This window comes from Ochotona princeps, chromosome 3, assembly GCF_030435755.1.
Source record: "Ochotona princeps isolate mOchPri1 chromosome 3, mOchPri1.hap1, whole genome shotgun sequence".
Taxonomy (NCBI): Eukaryota; Metazoa; Chordata; class Mammalia; order Lagomorpha; family Ochotonidae; genus Ochotona; species Ochotona princeps.
The window spans coordinates 26,269,930-26,285,868 of record NC_080834.1 but is presented as its reverse complement, the minus strand read 5'-3'; the positions used below and the strand labels follow the sequence as shown (position 1 = coordinate 26,285,868).

Below are 15,939 nucleotides of genomic sequence, written 5' to 3'. Positions count from 1 at the left end.
GAAGGATAGACAGAAAGATTCTCCATCTGTTGGCCCACTCCCCAAATGGCCGCAACAGCCAGATCTGAGCTGATCCAAAGCCAGGAACCAGGGGCTTCCTCTGACTCTCCAGTGTGGGTGCAGGGTTCCAAGGCTGTGGACTGTCCTCAGTTGCTTTCCCAGGCCACAAGCAGGGAGCTGGATGGGAAGTGGAGCAGCCGGGACACGAACCCACACAGCTTATGCAACGGGAGGATTTAGCCACCAGGCTACTGCCATAGGCCCCTTTTCTTAGAAGTCTAAGCATTTCATTTGTATCACATACCGAAACTGAAGTATGGAATTCAGTAAAATGTGGGTTGAGAAACAGCGAATCTGTGAGCTCCTGACTGGCTCTGGGTTTTAGTGTTTCCTGGGGAGTTACGCTTAGTAGCGGTCCTGCTTGTTCAGTTGTCTACATGAAGGATGACTGATCCATGAGTGGTGACAGAGTACCCATGTCTGTATCCCAGTGGCGCTGAGTTGGACATTTGGTTGCAAAGCAGCTTCTGGTTGTTTTAGGCACCTGTGGATTGCATTGCAACCTTCCAGGGCAGTGAGGTCGTGAGGTCGTGAGGTTGCCGTCAGCATCCAGGCAAGCACCTGCTCTGGCTCCAGCTTTGGGGCTGACCCAGGGGAAATGTAGCATGCTTCTGGTGTGTTCGATAGAAGGAATCCCGGGTACCAGGGAGAGCACCAGGCTGCAAGGCCCGTTTCTCTTTGAGAAGTTCTGGAACCCTCCCATAATTTTTTTTCTGTGCCTTTTGCATGAACTTTTTGAAGACCCTTCCCATGTATGGCTACCAGAATCCTTTGTACTAGTAGTAGCTTCTGTCTCTGTTCCACCACCTTTTACAGTACCTTGTACGAGATGAGGCCGGACGGGGCAGCGTCTGCTGACTGGCTGCATGTCCTGGGCCAGGCCAGCTTGCTACAGACTGGCTGCCTCGGTGCTCCCCGCAGCTGCTGGGGCTGGGTCGGGGGTGGGGAGGGTGGGGATTTGAGATCTTGAAAATCTGTACTTACAGTGTAGTTAGGTGGCTGCTGTGGCTTGGCTGGAAGGGGTCCCATGGTGCTCTGTCTGCGGCACCAGTGAGCAGTGGGAGCGGGGCCGTGGCTGGTGCCAGCAGTCCTGGACTAGATTCTGGGGGGAGGGAGTACTTGGCTGACCACATCTGGAGAGGCCCCGAGTCACCACTGGGGATGCCCATCCCCTCCGCAGGCTCCCGGTGGCTCCCAGAGGAATCGGAGTGACATCCCAGGCCCTTTGAAAAGTTAGGACTGCCAGAAGACTGTGTCTAGAAAAAAGTGTGGCTGTAGGTCTGAGTTACCAGGCTTAGGATGATTTAATTTACAGTTGACATGCTTTCTCGTGGCTTCGCGTGTGGGGCAATGAAGACAGTTGGTAGGGGTGCCTGGAAAGAATGGGCAGCCCTGGCCCCAGCCTTGGCCCTCCCATGGCTGTCCACTCCCAGGGTGGGGCGGCCACATGCCTGCTTGGGCCCTGAGGACAGGTGCTGCCCTGCTCAGCCTGGGCCTCTGCCTGTCGGCTCTGAGGGCCGTCCCTGCCCTCCTCCCGAGTGCTGCTGTCAGCGTCCGTGGGCCCTGCGTGGTGCCGTTGGATGTGTGTGGGGAGGGGTGTCAGGCATGCGTTGTCATGCTGAGAGTGGGCCATGAGGTGTGGGAGGAAGTGTCTGCCCTCGCTCAATGCTGTGACCCCTCACGAGACCTCCTGTCTGTTGACTTTGCAGGAGGAAGAAGTCCCCGCAGAAAGCCGAGCCATATCTCCAAGGAGCTCTGAAAAATTACCTGGCTGAGGGCTGGGCTCTGCCGGTCACGCACACGAGGAAGCAGCTGGCTGAGTGCCAGAAGCACCTGGGGCAGGTTGAGAAGTATCCTTCGGGCGTGGCGGTGGCACGAGGCAGGAGAGCTGCCCCTCCTGTCCTGCTGTCATTGTAGCATAAGTGCCCAATATTGGGGGATTCTGGCGGCACCCCTGTGCTGACCCTGAGGGCCTGGGGAGACAGTGCTGCTGCCCCCTGGCCAGCCCAGACCCTGCCGCTGTCCCCCAGCCAGCCTGCGCTGGGCCCTGCTCCTCTCTCCTCTGCCCCTTAACTGCCCTGCAGCTACCTTCAGTCCAGCAGCCTCCTGGCCAGCGACGGCCACTTGACTCAGGAGGAGCGGGAACACTTTTGCCAGGAGATCCTGAGTTTTGCCCAGCAGCCGCCAGACAGCCCAGGTACGGTGAGTGTGGGAGTTCCCCAGTGCTGTGTCGGAGATTCCAGAATGCCCTGTGATCCTGACTGTGAACTAGGCCAGAATGTGTCTTGGACAGTAAGGATGGGCAGGTGCCAGACATGGTGGCTCCAGGTGCCGCTGGAGCAGTGGTGGCTCTTGTTCCTGTTGATGCCCGCCCTCAGGACAACAGGTCATGGTACAAGTGTTTGGTTCCTGTCACTTTCCTGGGATCTGGGTCCTGGCTGTTGTGGGCACTGGGAGTGAGCCAGTGGTGGGAGGTCAGTCTGTCTGCTTCAAATAAACAAGGTTTGAAAGCCAGGACAGCGTCCTGAGCACGTGGGAGGGGTGGCGAGGGCCCTGCCAGCTGGGCAGTCCACGTTCACGCTTTCCCAGGTGCCTCAGGCTTTTGATGGAGGGTCAGTTCTCACCCCGCGCGCCATTTCTTTATCTTCTTGCTTGAGTTGTTGACTTCAGAAAACGTGCAGGCATTTGCCGCCACACAGCCTGTGACGGCCTGTCCCGAGTGTGTCTGATGCAGTGGCTCTCAGCACGGTGGGTGAGAGCCGCCCCGCCCGAGGCCCTGACACCAGGGGTGCGGGGAAGACCCGGGTGCGGGGGAGCTGCCCGTGGTCTCCAGGGCCAAGGCTCCAATGGGATTCCTCCTGGCTCACCCATGCTATGTTGTGCGCCAGCACGTCAGGCCTTGTTGAGCCCCAAGAACCCTCCTGGGCGTTCCTGCACGAGAGCACCTCCCCAGCTGGAGTTCTGGCTCTACATCCTGGCAGGGTACTGGGGGCAGAGGATGCCAGGTGCCCAGTGGGGGACAGACAGCATTGCCTGCCATCCTGGGGGCTGGGCAGTTGCAGCCATTTCCTGGCTGGAGGGGCAGCCTTCTGCTGTGCACTCCTGGGGGAGGGACAGGTGATTTCCCCGCGCCACCTGCATCTCAGGCATGTCCCCTTCTTTTTCTTTGCTTTTTTTTTTTAAGATTTATTTTATTTTTATTGCAAAGTCAGATATACAGAGAGGAGGAGAGATAGAGAGGAAGATCTTCCGTCCAATGATTCACTCCCAAGTGAGTGCGACAGCCGGTGCTGTGCTGATCTGGAGCCTGGAGCCAGGAGCCAGGAACCAGGAACTTTCTCCAGGTCTCCCATGCAGGTGCAGGGTCCCAAAGCTTTGGGCCGTCCTCGACTGCTTTCCCAGGGCACAAGCAGGGAGCTGGATGGGAAGTGGAACTGCCAGGATTAGAACCGGTGCCCATATGGGATCCCGACACGTTCAAGGCGAGGACTTTAGCCACTAGGCCACGCCACGGGGCCCAGGCATGTTCCCTGCTGAATGTGGCTGGGAGGGTGCAGGGTTCAGTGTGTGGCAGGTGCTAGCGGCTTACAAGCCAGCATTCCCGATGGCTGTGTTTACGGGTTTAGCCCTGAGGGCGGCAGCTGGAGGGGTGTCCTCATGGCACATGCGTGGTGAGCGGATTCCCATTGAGCAAGCCGTTGTGCCTTTCATCAGCCTCCCTGGACGTCACTGCTGAGCTGCAGGTGCCACTGCTGCCCCCCTGTGGTCTGGTGGCCTCAGGACTGTGGTCTGGGTGCACCCTGACCTTGCTGAATGTCCATGGTCAGGCCTGCTGCCTGTGGGAAGGAGGTGGCCGTGGAGAGCGGGACATGTGCCATGGGCCCCCAGCTCCCTCAGTGCCCACCTGCCCGGCCACTTGGCCACAGGTCTGGCTTGGGCTCCTTGCCAGTCCGACTGGCCCAGGCACAAGTAGGTGTTTCTGTACTGGGGTGGCCAGGTGCTGGGCTTCTGTGGGAACATCTCTGGAACCTGAGTGGTTTCCAAGTCTGTGTGGACACTGAGGACTCAGCTGGCTCGGGTTCCTCCTCCTGCTGCCCAGGCCGGTTCAAGAGCTTTGTCGCTGGCAGTGTTTGTGTCTCTTCTGCTCCTGCCGGATGGAGGCGGCAGGCTGTGGGCCGGTCGACTCTTGCCAGCACACGGGCTGTGCGCCTGCGGCCGGCCCTCTGCCGGGGACTGACACCTGACCCTGTGCGTCTGCAGGTCACAGGGTAGTGCTGCCCATGCATTCCTTTGCACAACTCAGAGATCTGCACTTTGACCCTGCTAATGCCGTGGTGCACGTGGGTGGTGTCCTGTCCGTGGAGATGACCCTGTGCAGTCAGATGCCTGTGCCTGTCCACGTGGAGCAGCTCGCGGTCAGTGTCCACTTCAGCATCGAGAAGAACAACTACCGGAAGACGGCCGAGTGGCTCACCAAGCACAAGACGTCCAACGGGCTCATCAGCTTCCCTGCCGAGCCCACGACCCTGCCCGCCTCGCAGCCCAGCCTGCCCGCGCTGGAGCTGCACGAGGTGTTTGAGAGGAGCCCTTCCGACAACGCCTTGAGCACCACGGGCATCATCTGTAGGAACATCCACCTGCTGCTGAGGAGGCAGGAGAGCGGCGTGTCTCTGGACACGCCCACGGGCCTGAGCCTGGAGGACGGGCCACACATGCTGCGCTGCCACCACGTGACGCTGGAGCCGGGGGCCAACAGGGTCACCTTCCAGACTCAGGTGTGTGCAGGGAGCTGGGGCGCGGGGGGATGGAGCAGGCCTTGCTGTGTGTGGTCCAGGCAGCAGCACCTGCTGGTGAGGCTCACAGGGCCGCCGCGGTTGGAGTTAGTTAGCCTTGCCCACTAGGTGTGAGGATGCGTTTCTGTTTGCTGTGTGTTGGCTCTGACCTCCTGCGTGGCTGAGTGGCATTACTGAGTGGCATTGCTGAGTGGCGTTATTGAGTGGCATTACTGAGTGGGTGGTGGCCGTGCTGGGCCCCAGGCAGTGCACGTCTTGGTGTGCCCTCTCCGGGACAGCCCAGACAGACGCCTGCTGGCTGCCTCTGCAGCTGTGAGCCTGGGCCCCAGGAAGACACACACTGGGAACTGCCGAGGAGCTGCCCAGGAGGGGCCTTGGTGGTCGCCATCCTAACACAGGGTCCGTTCTGGTCCTAGGCCAAGGAGCCAGGAACCTACACGCTGCGGCAGCTGTGGGCCGTGGTAGGCCGCGTGTGCTTTGCGCTCCCGCACATCCACCCCCCTGTGCAGTATGACGTGTACTCCCAGGAGCCCCAGCTGCACGTGGAGCCGCTGGCTGGTGAGTAGGTGGGCAGGGCGTGCCCTTGGGCGGGGGAGACTCTGGCTGGCGAGTGGGCTGGTGGAGCGGGGAGCACCGGGCAGCTTGCCTCCCAAGGCTCTGTGCTTGTGCCAGCAGCAGTCATTGCCAAGTGCGAGGTCAGGGTGCGTGCACTGCTGTCCGGCGCAAGCCAGGCCTAGGGTGGGATCAGGCCGAGGCTTGGTGCCCTGCGTCAGCTGGGGCCTGTGAGCGTGAGGGCCGCCTGTTTGCTTACACACTCACTGAGAGGCCAGAGCTCAGGGTGAGGGCAGGCACCGCGAGTGTTGGCGCCTGGCTTCCACCTGAGAAGGAGCAGGAACTGCTTTCTTCATTGAGTTCCTTGTTAACTGTTCTCTGGAGGAAGTCATCTCCTAGACCACCAACAGGAGCCCCGAGATGATGGGCATAGAGGCAGACCCTGGAGGTCTCTCTGGGAGCTGACTGCCCACTCCCAGGCCAGGGTCCCTCCCACCTGTGCCCATGCCAATGACTGTTCACTGCCAGCTGGTGGCGTAATTCCGCGCTGAGTCCCAGATGGGAAGGGATAGAGAAAACCTGAGAGCGGCAGCCGTGCGAGTGTCCACAGTCCTCCCATCTGACACTCACCTGCCCCAATCCTATCTGCTCCCCACAGTCCTCTCTCCTCTTCCTCACAGTCCTCTCTCCTCTTCCTCACAGTCCTCTCTCCTCTTCCTCACAGTCCTCTCTCCTCCTCACAGTCCTCTCTCCTCCTCACAGTCCTCTCTCCTCTTCCTCACAGTCCTCTCTCCTCTTCCTCACAGTCCTCTTCCTCACAGTCCTCTCTCCTCCTCACAGTCCTCTCTCCTCTTCCTCACAGTCCTCTCTCCTCTTCCTCACAGTCCTCTCTCCTCCTCACAGTCCTCTCTCCTCCTCACAGCCCTCTCTCCTCCCCACAGTCCTCTCTCCTCTTCACAGTCCTCTCTCCTCCTCACAGTCCTCTCTCCTCTTCCTCACAGTCCTCTCTCCTCTTCCTCACAGTCCTCTCTCCTCCTCACAGTCCTCTCTCCTCCTCACAGTCCTCTCTCCTCTTCCTCACAGTCCTCTCTCCTCTTCCTCACAGTCCTCTTCCTCACAGTCCTCTCTCCTCCTCACAGTCCTCTCTCCTCTTCCTCACAGTCCTCTCTCCTCTTCCTCACAGTCCTCTCTCCTCCTCACAGTCCTCTCTCCTCCTCACAGTCCTCTCTCCTCTTCCTCACAGTCCTCTCTCCTCTTCCTCACAGTCCTCTTCCTCACAGTCCTCTCTCCTCCTCACAGTCCTCTCTCCTCTTCCTCACAGTCCTCTCTCCTCTTCCCCACAGTCCTCTCTCCTCTTCCTCACAGTCCTCTCTCCTCCTCACAGTCCTCTCTCCTCTTCCTCACAGTCCTCTCTCCTCCTCACAGTCCTCTCTCCTCTTCCTCACAGTCCTCTCTCCTCCTCACAGTCCTCTCTCCTCCTCACAGTCCTCTCTCCTCCTCACAGTCCTCTCTCCTCCCCACAGTCCTCTCTCCTCCTCACAGTCCTCTCTCCTCCTCACAGTCCTCTCTCCTCCCCACAGTCCTCTCTCCTCCTCACAGTCCTCTCTCCTCTTCCTCACAGTCCTCTCTCCTCTTCCTCACAGTCCTCTCTCCTCCTCACAGTCCTCTCCTCCTCACAGTCCTCTTCCCGACAGTCCTCTCTCCTCCCCACAGTCCTCTCTCCTCCTCACAGTCCTCTCTCCTCCCCACAGTCCTCTCTCTTCCTCACAGTCCTCTCTCCTCTTCCTCACAGTCCTCTCTCCTCTTCCTCACAGTCCTCTCTCCTCTTCCTCACAGTCCTCTCTCCTCTTCCTCACAGTCCTCTCTCCTCCTCACAGTCCTCTCTCCTCCTCACAGTCCTCTCTCTCTTCCACCCGGCTCTCTTTTTCCTATTGGAGGTACATTTCAGTGCCCTGGTTAATCCCCCTGTTGCATGATTTTGACAGTAGCATCTTTGCTGTATCCCCAAGCAGGTTCTCTTGTGCCTTCACCCGCAGCCCGGGTCTGGCTGTGCCCAAGGCCCTCATGGCTCCCTCGTGTGGGACCTGGCTGTCCTGTTCCACAGCCACGCTGATTTCCCTCTCCCCTCAGATAGCCTTCTGGCCGGCATCCCTCAGAAAGTCAAGTTCACAGTCACCACCGGCCACTACACGGTTAAGCCGGGGGACAGCCTGCAGCTCAGCAATACGGAAGCCATGCTCATCCTGGGCCAGGCGCAGAGCAGGGCTGTCATCTCTTCCAACTCGAGAGGTGTGTGCGGCTGCGCTGTGGGTGCTGGTGGGTGCTGCTGGGCGTCTGTGTGGCTCCCTCCTGGTGCTCGTCCTGTACCGTGGCGTCCTCGGGCAGCCCCGTGGTCTGTGCCCAGCACCTGCTATGAGGAGTCAGCCTAGCCTGTGCTGCTGCCCTTGGCTGAGTGTGCGGGGTGTGGCCCCCAGGCCACGACAAAGCCAGAGCCCTTCCCACTCCTCAGCCTGTGGGCACCCTCGGCACTTGTGACCCCAGGCCCTCACCATCAGGAGTGAGAGGGCACACCCGTTGCACATGCAGGGACCCATATGCGTCATGAGTCCCGTCTCTGGGTGCAGTGTTAGTGTCCCCTGCCAGCTCCCTGCTGTGTCCTCTGCGCTGGGCGCTTTGCCCTTGGGTTTTCTGCCCTGGAGCAGCCCGAGCTCAGCTCTGGCCTTGCCACCATGGTGGCCTTACCACTGAGCGCAGCACATGTGTCCAGGAACATGTTGGAAGGGACTGTTGCTTTTGCAGAGAAGTGCTCCGAAGCGTGGCTGCGGATCCAGTCCTCCGACAAGGTCACCAGCATTAGCCTGCCCGCCGCTCCTGCCTACCATGCCATTGAGTTCGAGCTGGACGTCCTCTCTGTGCCTCCAGCTCCTGCCAGCCCTGGGGACAGGGACATGCTGGGGACACCAGAGCCCCCTGCCAAGCACAGGGACAGGCCAAAGGCTGGCCTCTGCATGGCCTCCACAGACCACAAGGTAGGGGCCGTGGCGCGAGCTGCCGCAGGTCAGGACAGTGGGCTTGCGGGCAGGAGTGTTAAGGGGAACCCAGTCCACCTGTCAGAGAGGAGGCCTGTGGGAGCCTGCGTGCCCCGTGCGTCCTTCTCAGCATGCCGAATCTGTCACGCTCAGCTGCGCAGAAGCACCATCACTCTGGGAGTGGTGCAGCCCTTTGCTGCCCATCACGAGCTGCAGGTGCCCAGGCAGTGAACTCGTGGGACATATGGCCAGCACCCTTTTATCCAGTCTGCATGCATGTCTTGTAACAGCTGCATGTCTCAGGGCATTTGCACAGCTCAATGGTCAGGGGTCCAGGGGCTGCTTCCAGACGCCATGGCGAGGAATGGCAGACGGGTCGGCACCTGGTCCTCGGAGGTGGGGAAGACACTTGTTCCCCGAGGCACAGGTTCAGGAGGCTGCTGGGACTGAGGGAGAGGCAGACGGCTGCCACACCCGGGGCTGGGCCAGGCGCTCCTGCCAGGCCGCCCAGCTGCTGATAAGGGCCCAGGCCCTTGGCCTTGTCTGTTGTCCCAGCTGCATCAGCAGGGAGCTGGATGGGCCGCCGAGCTGCCGGGACTGCAGCCAGCACTGCGCAGGGGCGTTTGAACCCTGCCTCCCGGCGCCAGCCTGCCATGGCTTCCCTTCAGTGGGCGCAGAGAGGCAGAGGGTGCTAGTTTGTTCCTGTCCCTGCAGAAACTGGTAGCTTGGTCCTCACGCTGCCCTATCGGGTACATCAGGCAGATAATCCGTTCCACTCTGGCCTGGTACGAGCGTGGGCACTTCCCTGCTCGCATCTAGAGCCACCAAGGCCCTCCTGGTGGCCTCTGGGGTTCTGCTGTCTGCCTCCATCCTTCCTGTGTTGTGCCTGGCCTGTCATGTGTGGGGCCATGTGTCCTCCAAGGCGCCTGCGGTGGCCCAAGTATGTCCTCGCCTCTCCACAGGTGTCCATCGACTGCCCGTGGTCCATCTACTCCACTGTCATTGCCCTGACCTTCAGCGTGCCCTTGAGGACCACGCACGCCCTGCTGTCGGCTGGAACCCGGTACCTGAGGCGCGGGGGCGGACTCACTGCTCAGAGCTGACCCTTAGTGACCGTGCACTGCCGTCGTCCACTGCGGAGCTCACATCCGCTGCCTGGTCTCAGGCATCTGGAGTTGTGGGTGCTGCCCGATGGCCTGAGCCCTCGCTCCCCACCCCAGCGCGGCTCTGTGCTGTGAGCCTCCTGACCGGCTCTGGCCGCTGCTCCGCGGGAAGCTGCCCTTCTCACCTCACTGCTCGCAGCTGCGGGCTGCTCCCCTTTGGCCATCGGGAGCCATCCAGGGCAGGGTTCCTCAGGAACTGGTGTTGGCCATGGAGGAGCCTGTGCCCCAGGGGTGCCAGCATGCTGGGCACGCCCACCAGGAGACGCGAGTGCGGGGGGGAGCTCCCCTTGGACAGTGTCCCATGTGCAGCCCCGGGGTCTCGTGGGGGGCGTCGGCCTGCCCCTCGAGCAGTTCCTCTTCCCGCCTGCGGGTGTTTGGGCGATCAGCAGCTGTTTTTCCTGAGTGTGGGCAGCGGCCCTGAAGATGTTTGTGGTGATAGAGCCCAGGGCCCGTCCAGGCACTGGCCCTGGGTCAGGGGCACAGGGCCGGGGAGGGGCTGCAGCCCACCTGGGCTCTTCTGGCTGTGGCGGAAAGCAGCACTGTGCGCTGAGAGCCCGGCTGCAGCTCACGCGGTTTGTTCTCTGCCTCAGGAAGTATGTCCAGGTGTGTGTCCAGAATCTGTCTGAGCTGGACTTCGAGCTGTCAGACTGTAACCTCACACACACCGGAGATGGCGCCGCCCTGCAGCTGGTGCCGCTCAACACGCAGTGCCAGCAGGTAAGCGCTCCCAGCCCGCCCCTCCAGGCCCAGCCGGGAGCGGACTGTGTGATCAGCACTGGGAATGCACAGTCCCAGCAGGCGCTCCAGTCCGTGCGGGACTGCTGACATGCGGGACTGGGCTGGCATCTTGACTTTGATCACAGACCTCCTCCTCCCCTGCCCTGCTAGGACACAGACCCCAGCAGGAGGGCATCTGAGGTGCTGGCGTGGTGTGTGAGGGCCCTGGTGGTGCCCACTCGGCCTGGCCATTCTTTGTGGGTTGCCGCGGTGCTAGACATTTCCGGACTTCCCATGGGGAGCTGGCTGTTCTGGGCCCTGTCTGTGCCTGTCACTCACATGTGACCATTGTGCCTGTGCTGGTTTGTGTGTGCAACTGGAGGCAAGCAGCAGGCAGTCGGCTCGGGCGCAGACCCTCACAGGGGTTCTCGAGCTGCCCGCACCTGCTGCCTGATGGTGCCAGTCGGGAGTGAGAGCTGGCGCCACGGCCGTCCTGCCCCGTGGCACGCACTGCTCGAGGGAGCGGCACCTTCCTGTATGGCGTGCAGTGACCCGCCCTCTCTTTGCAGCGCATCTACAGCCAGCAGTCGGTGTTCTTTGTCTGGGAGTTGAAGTGGACACAGGAGCCGCCCCCCGCTCTGCACTGCCAGTTCTCCGTGGGCTTTTCCCCGGCTTCGCAGGAGCGGCTGTCTATCCCCTTAAAGCCGTACACTTATGAGTTTCACGTGGAGAATTTTTTTGTACGTAATGTATTTTGGGGGGCCGGGGGAGGTGAGAGAGGTCTTCCTGTGCTTGCTGCTCTGAGGATGCAGAGGTGGGAGCCGTCCCCTTCAGGTGGCCCTGAGCCCGTGGTGGCTCGGGCCTGGGCCAGCGAGTCTGCCCTCTTCCCACATGCTGCCAGCCCCCCACCCCCCGCTCATACTGCCACCCAAGGCATGTCTCCCTTTCTTGAAAAGAAACCCAGCAAGTCGGAGGATGCAAAAGTGATGTGAAGTATTACAAAGCTGAGCATGCCAACAGGGGGCTGGGCGAGAGCAGGAGTGCAGCTCCCCCTGCTGGCTCACTCCCCACATGGCTACAGCAGCTGGGCTGGGCTGGGCTGAAGCCGGAACCCATAGCTGCTTCCTGCTGGCTCACTCCCCACATGGCTACAGCAGCTGGAGCTGGGCTGGGCTGAAGCCCGAACCCATAGCTGCTTCCTGCTGGCTCACTCCCCACATGGCTACAGCAGCTGGAGCTGGGCTGGGCTGAAGCCCGAACCCATAGCTGCTTCCTGCTGGCTCACTCCCCACATGGCTACAGCAGCTGGAGCTGGGCTGGGCTGAAGCCCGAACCCATAGCTGCTTCCTGCTGGCTCACTCCCCACATGGCTACAGCAGCTGGGCTGGGCTGGGCTGAAGCCCGAACCCATAGCTGCTTCCTGCTGGCTCACTCCCCACATGGCTACAGCAGCTGGAGCTGGGCTGGGCTGAAGCCCGAACCCATAGCTGCTTCCTGCTGGCTCACTCCCCACATGGCTACAGCAGCTGGAGCTGGGCTGGGCTGAAGCCCGAACCCATAGCTGCTTCCTGCTGCCTGCCGAGGCTGGCAGGGACCCACGTTCTTGGGCCGTCTTCTGCGGCCTGCCTAGCACCTGAGCAGGGAGCCGGATACAAAGCAGAGAAACCTTCAGCCTGCAAACTGGTGTCACAGACTGCGACTTAGTCCCCTGGGCCGCAGCCCCTCTTGCCTGCATCAGGGAGGGCTCCGCCGTGTGGCCGTAGTCTGATTCTGTGTTGGCAAATCCAGATGTGAGCGTACATTCTGCGACACTCACTCTTCTCCCCTTGTCGGCTTGAGGTCACTGAGTGCCAGTTCATGTGAGAAGCTGTCTCTAGTCTTTGATACTAGCTGTTTCTTCTCTTCATGTTCCAAGCACTACAGAGTATATGTGGTGTGTATGTATTTGTTTGAAAGGCAGAGTGACAGAGAGAAAAGAGAGATCTTACAACCGTTGTTTGACTCCCAAGTGGCTGGTGCCGGGCCTGCTCTGTGCGTGGGTGCGGGGCCCAAGCCCTCAGGCCTTTCTAGGCACCTTGGCAGTGGCTGGATGCCACACTGCCTTGAGGGAGGCCAGTGTGCAAGCATTGGCCTCATGTGCTGTGCCACAGCAGCGGCTCCCAGAGCCCCTGTGTTTTCTAGAACCCTCTTATTAGCTTTCTTTTTTTTTTTTTTTTAAAGATTTATTTATTTTATTACAAAGTCAGATATACAGAGAGGATGAGAGACAGCGAGGAAGATCTTCCGTCCGATGATTCACTCCCCAAGTGAGCCGCAACGGCCGGTGCTGCGCCGATCCGAAGCCGGGAATCTGGAACCTCCTCCAGGTCTCCCATGTGGGTGCAGGGTCCCAATGCATTGGGCCGTCCTCGACTGCTTTCCCAGGCCACAAGCAGGGAGCTGGATGGGAAGTGGAGCTGCCAGGAATAGAACTGGCGCCCATATGGGATCCCGGGGCTTTCAAGGCGAGGACTTTAGCTGCTAGGCCACGCTGCCGGGCCCCTCTTATTAGCTTTCAAGTGTGAGGCACCATCTTGGGCTCCAGTCGCTGGATAACCACATCCCACGTGATTCTCCCACACGTGTCATGCCGCGTGTGGTCAGTAACTTCCTCCTCCCTCTCAGCACAGCGTCAGCAGTCAGCCTCTTGCTGTCCGCGTGGTGGAGCCGTGGCGTCATGTGGGCAGCATGTGTCCGTGGCTGGAGTCTGGGTAGGCTCTGCCGCTGCTCTGAAGACCCAGGTCCTGGTTGCCACATGGCACTGGGAGAGAAGGCGGAGCCGCACAGTGACTGTCGTGGTGACCAAGGCCAGGTGTTTCGGCAGCACGTGGGTGCTGCGTGCACTGCCCTGGCGGCTGTTGCGGTCTGGCGCCTCCCAGGGACGACCCCGTGTGTGTCTTCCTTGGGAAGATGTTTCTATCACTGGTCGGGGAACGCGGTTCCACACATGCCCCCACACTGGGCATGGCCTGCGTGGTTTTCATGAGCTCTGTGTCTGCCTGGGCTCGGCTCCATGTCCAGTGCTGCCACAGGGGTCCTTCTGTGGTTTCTGCTGGGCGTGGCGCAGCCCCACGCCTGCGTTGAGGTCTGTGACCGCCTTGTCCTGGGGTGGGAGTGTGATGAGCAGTTGGGGGTCCAAGGTTGCCCTCCACATGGGATATCCGTGGTCCCACACCTGGGTTGCCGTCCTGCTGTGAGGCAGGCCCACACCTGCTGGGGCGCCAGGGCTTCCTGGCTTAGTTGGCTGTCCGCCCTGGGCCCCTCTGTCTGGCCATGGTGGCTCTCCTGCTGTCACCGGGCATACACATGACTTCCCTGTGGTGGTCGCAGCGATCTGTTTCAGTGACGGCTTGTCAGGAGCCGCTTCCTAGTCCTTGGCCATGGAAGTGGGGCTGCAGGGAGGCACGCGGGCAGCAGTGGTCCCGCCAGTGCCTCCTGGGTGGCGTCCATGTCTATGGGGGAACCAGGCTGCTTGGGCCACCTCTCCTCGAGCTCTGCTGTCCCTCCACCAGACACTGTACAAGGTACAGGCCGCCATTGCGCCGCCAGCGGGGCTGGAGTTCTGCCGCACGGGCTCCCTGTGCGCCCTGGAAGTGTGTATCACGCGGCTCGCTGACCTGCTGGAGGTGGACCGGGACGAGGCGCTGACCGAGGCTGACTCGCACTTCACCACGCGGCTCATGTACGAAGGTGAGTCCGAGGGCTGGACGCTGAGTGCCCAGGCTCATGGGGGGGATGAGGGCTGTCTGGCTGGGCCAGGCCAACACTTGCCTCGCTCCTCTGTGTGGCTCTGGGCTCCGTCAGTCCAGCCAGTCTTGAGGCCACAGTTGCCCCTCCGTGCTAATTCATCCAGACAGGGGCATGTTCCATGGCTCCTGACCAAGCGGTGCTGACAGACTACCCGGGCCGGCCCTGCAGCCCAGCCCCACCCAGGTGGGGTGTGCTCACGATGTGCGTCTGCCAAGGGGTTACAGGAACGCCCTTGTCCGCTGCTCCCCGGTCTCGGACTGCCTGGCCGAGGAGACAGCCGCAGCCCCAGCACCCTGCCTCACCTCAGCCACGGGTGGAGTGGGCCTTGCCCTGGACTGGCCGAGTCAGGCTGTGTGCTGTGTTGCACTCTCCGAGCACGGGGTCTCTGTTGGCACTGCGCTCCCCGGCCTGGGTGCTGACCTGCGTGCCCCTGCGTTTCAGTGGTCGACAACAGCAGCCGCTGGGCCGTGTGCGGCAAGAGCTGTGGTGTCATCTGCATGCCCGTGGCCGCCCAGGCCACTCACAGGGTGCACCTGGAAGTGATGCCACTTTTCGCAGGCTACCTGCCCCTGCCCGACGTCAGGCTGTTCAAGTACCTGCCCCATCACTCCGCCCACGCCTCTCAGCTGGACGCTGGTAGGGCTCAGGGAGCCTCTGGGGGCGGGTGGCTGGCAGTGGGACACCCCTGGGCACTGCCCCATCACAAGGGGCTGACACTGTGTGTGTCCTGGAGGTGACTGCCCGGGGCTGCCACCTGCCACTCCGTGGCCGGCCCTGATTTGCTGTGCTTCACAGACAGCTGGATAGAGAATGACACCCTGTCGGTGGACAAGCACGGGGACGAGCAGCTGGACAGCGGCAGCGTCAAGGGCAGAGGCAGCGTGCACTCGGCCGCGAGCGGCGAGCACAAGGGCCTGCCCATGCCCCGGCTGCAGGCGCTCCCCGCGGGCCAGGTCTTCAACTCCAGCACGGGTGCGCAGGTCCTGGTCATCCCCAGCCAGGACCACCATGTGCTGGAAGTCAGTGTCACGTGACGGTGCCCCCTGCTGGGGAGCAGGTGCGGACTGGCTGCAGCTGGATGCCCCGTCGGGCCTTGCGGCTCCGGAGGCCTTGGGGACCCTGGAGGGTGGTCAGCTTGGTCACGTTGTCATCTCCGTGCTGTCTGTGCTACCAGCCCCTTCCTGGCTGCCCCTCCCGGCGCTGGGCTGGCTGCCCACATCCGGCTCCCCACGGACAGGCCCTTGCTGGCTCTGGGTCCCACTGCTGCCCAGCGCCTAGAACCAGCTGGACTTGTGTGTGTCTGCTGGGTGAGAGGCGGTCGGGGCCTGGGCTGTCGCTGTGTGCTTCGTGGAGATGGCTGTGTGTGGGGACGGAAGGGGGCAGAACCCCTCTGTGCCTTGGGGGAGAGCCGTCGGGGTCCTGGGGAGAGTAGAGTGGGGCACGGGCCCCCCGGGTTCCTCTGACGGAGCGGAGATGCACTTGGATTAAATACATATTTATTTTAATGGTCCTGTGTGTGCGGTGATGCATTGGCACTGTCGCATCCTGAGTCCTTGCTTGGAGCTCTCACTCATGCTCCGTGTCCTTTTGTACTCCGGTCTTGGCTACACCACACCGCAAATATGAGTGTACACACAGCTGATTGACTTATTTTTGAAAGTGTAGCACACATGTGAGTCACAACAGAGGGAAAAGGGAATGTGTGGTCCCTGGCATCGGGAGTGGCAGAGCCGAGCGTCCCCAAGAGTCCCCGAGCTCAGGCACTGGGAGGGCGGCGCTGCCCGCACGTCCACGCTGGTGTGAGAGCTGGAGAAGTGTGTGAAGGTGTTTCCTGGA

At 61.3% G+C, this 15,939-nt stretch overlaps 1 protein-coding gene across 3 annotated transcripts in view; it reads left to right on the top strand.

Moving 5' to 3' along the window:
* Positions 1–15,514, top strand: part of TRAPPC10 (trafficking protein particle complex subunit 10) — a 48,055-nt gene extending 32,541 nt beyond the window's left edge. For all 3 annotated transcript variants that reach the window (XM_004594086.2, XM_058661562.1, XM_058661563.1), the window contains 12 exons: positions 1,770–1,910; positions 2,145–2,257; positions 4,321–4,835; positions 5,270–5,411; positions 7,536–7,694; positions 8,205–8,434; positions 9,397–9,497; positions 10,188–10,314; positions 10,884–11,054; positions 13,866–14,043; positions 14,545–14,739; positions 14,899–15,514. In XM_004594086.2, coding sequence (XP_004594143.2) covers positions 1,770–1,910; positions 2,145–2,257; positions 4,321–4,835; positions 5,270–5,411; positions 7,536–7,694; positions 8,205–8,434; positions 9,397–9,497; positions 10,188–10,314; positions 10,884–11,054; positions 13,866–14,043; positions 14,545–14,739; positions 14,899–15,137 — 2,311 coding nt within the window. In that variant the 3' untranslated portion in view covers positions 15,138–15,514. The remainder of the gene's footprint in view (positions 1–1,769; positions 1,911–2,144; positions 2,258–4,320; positions 4,836–5,269; positions 5,412–7,535; positions 7,695–8,204; positions 8,435–9,396; positions 9,498–10,187; positions 10,315–10,883; positions 11,055–13,865; positions 14,044–14,544; positions 14,740–14,898) is intronic.
* The last annotated feature ends 425 nt before the right edge of the window (positions 15,515–15,939 follow it).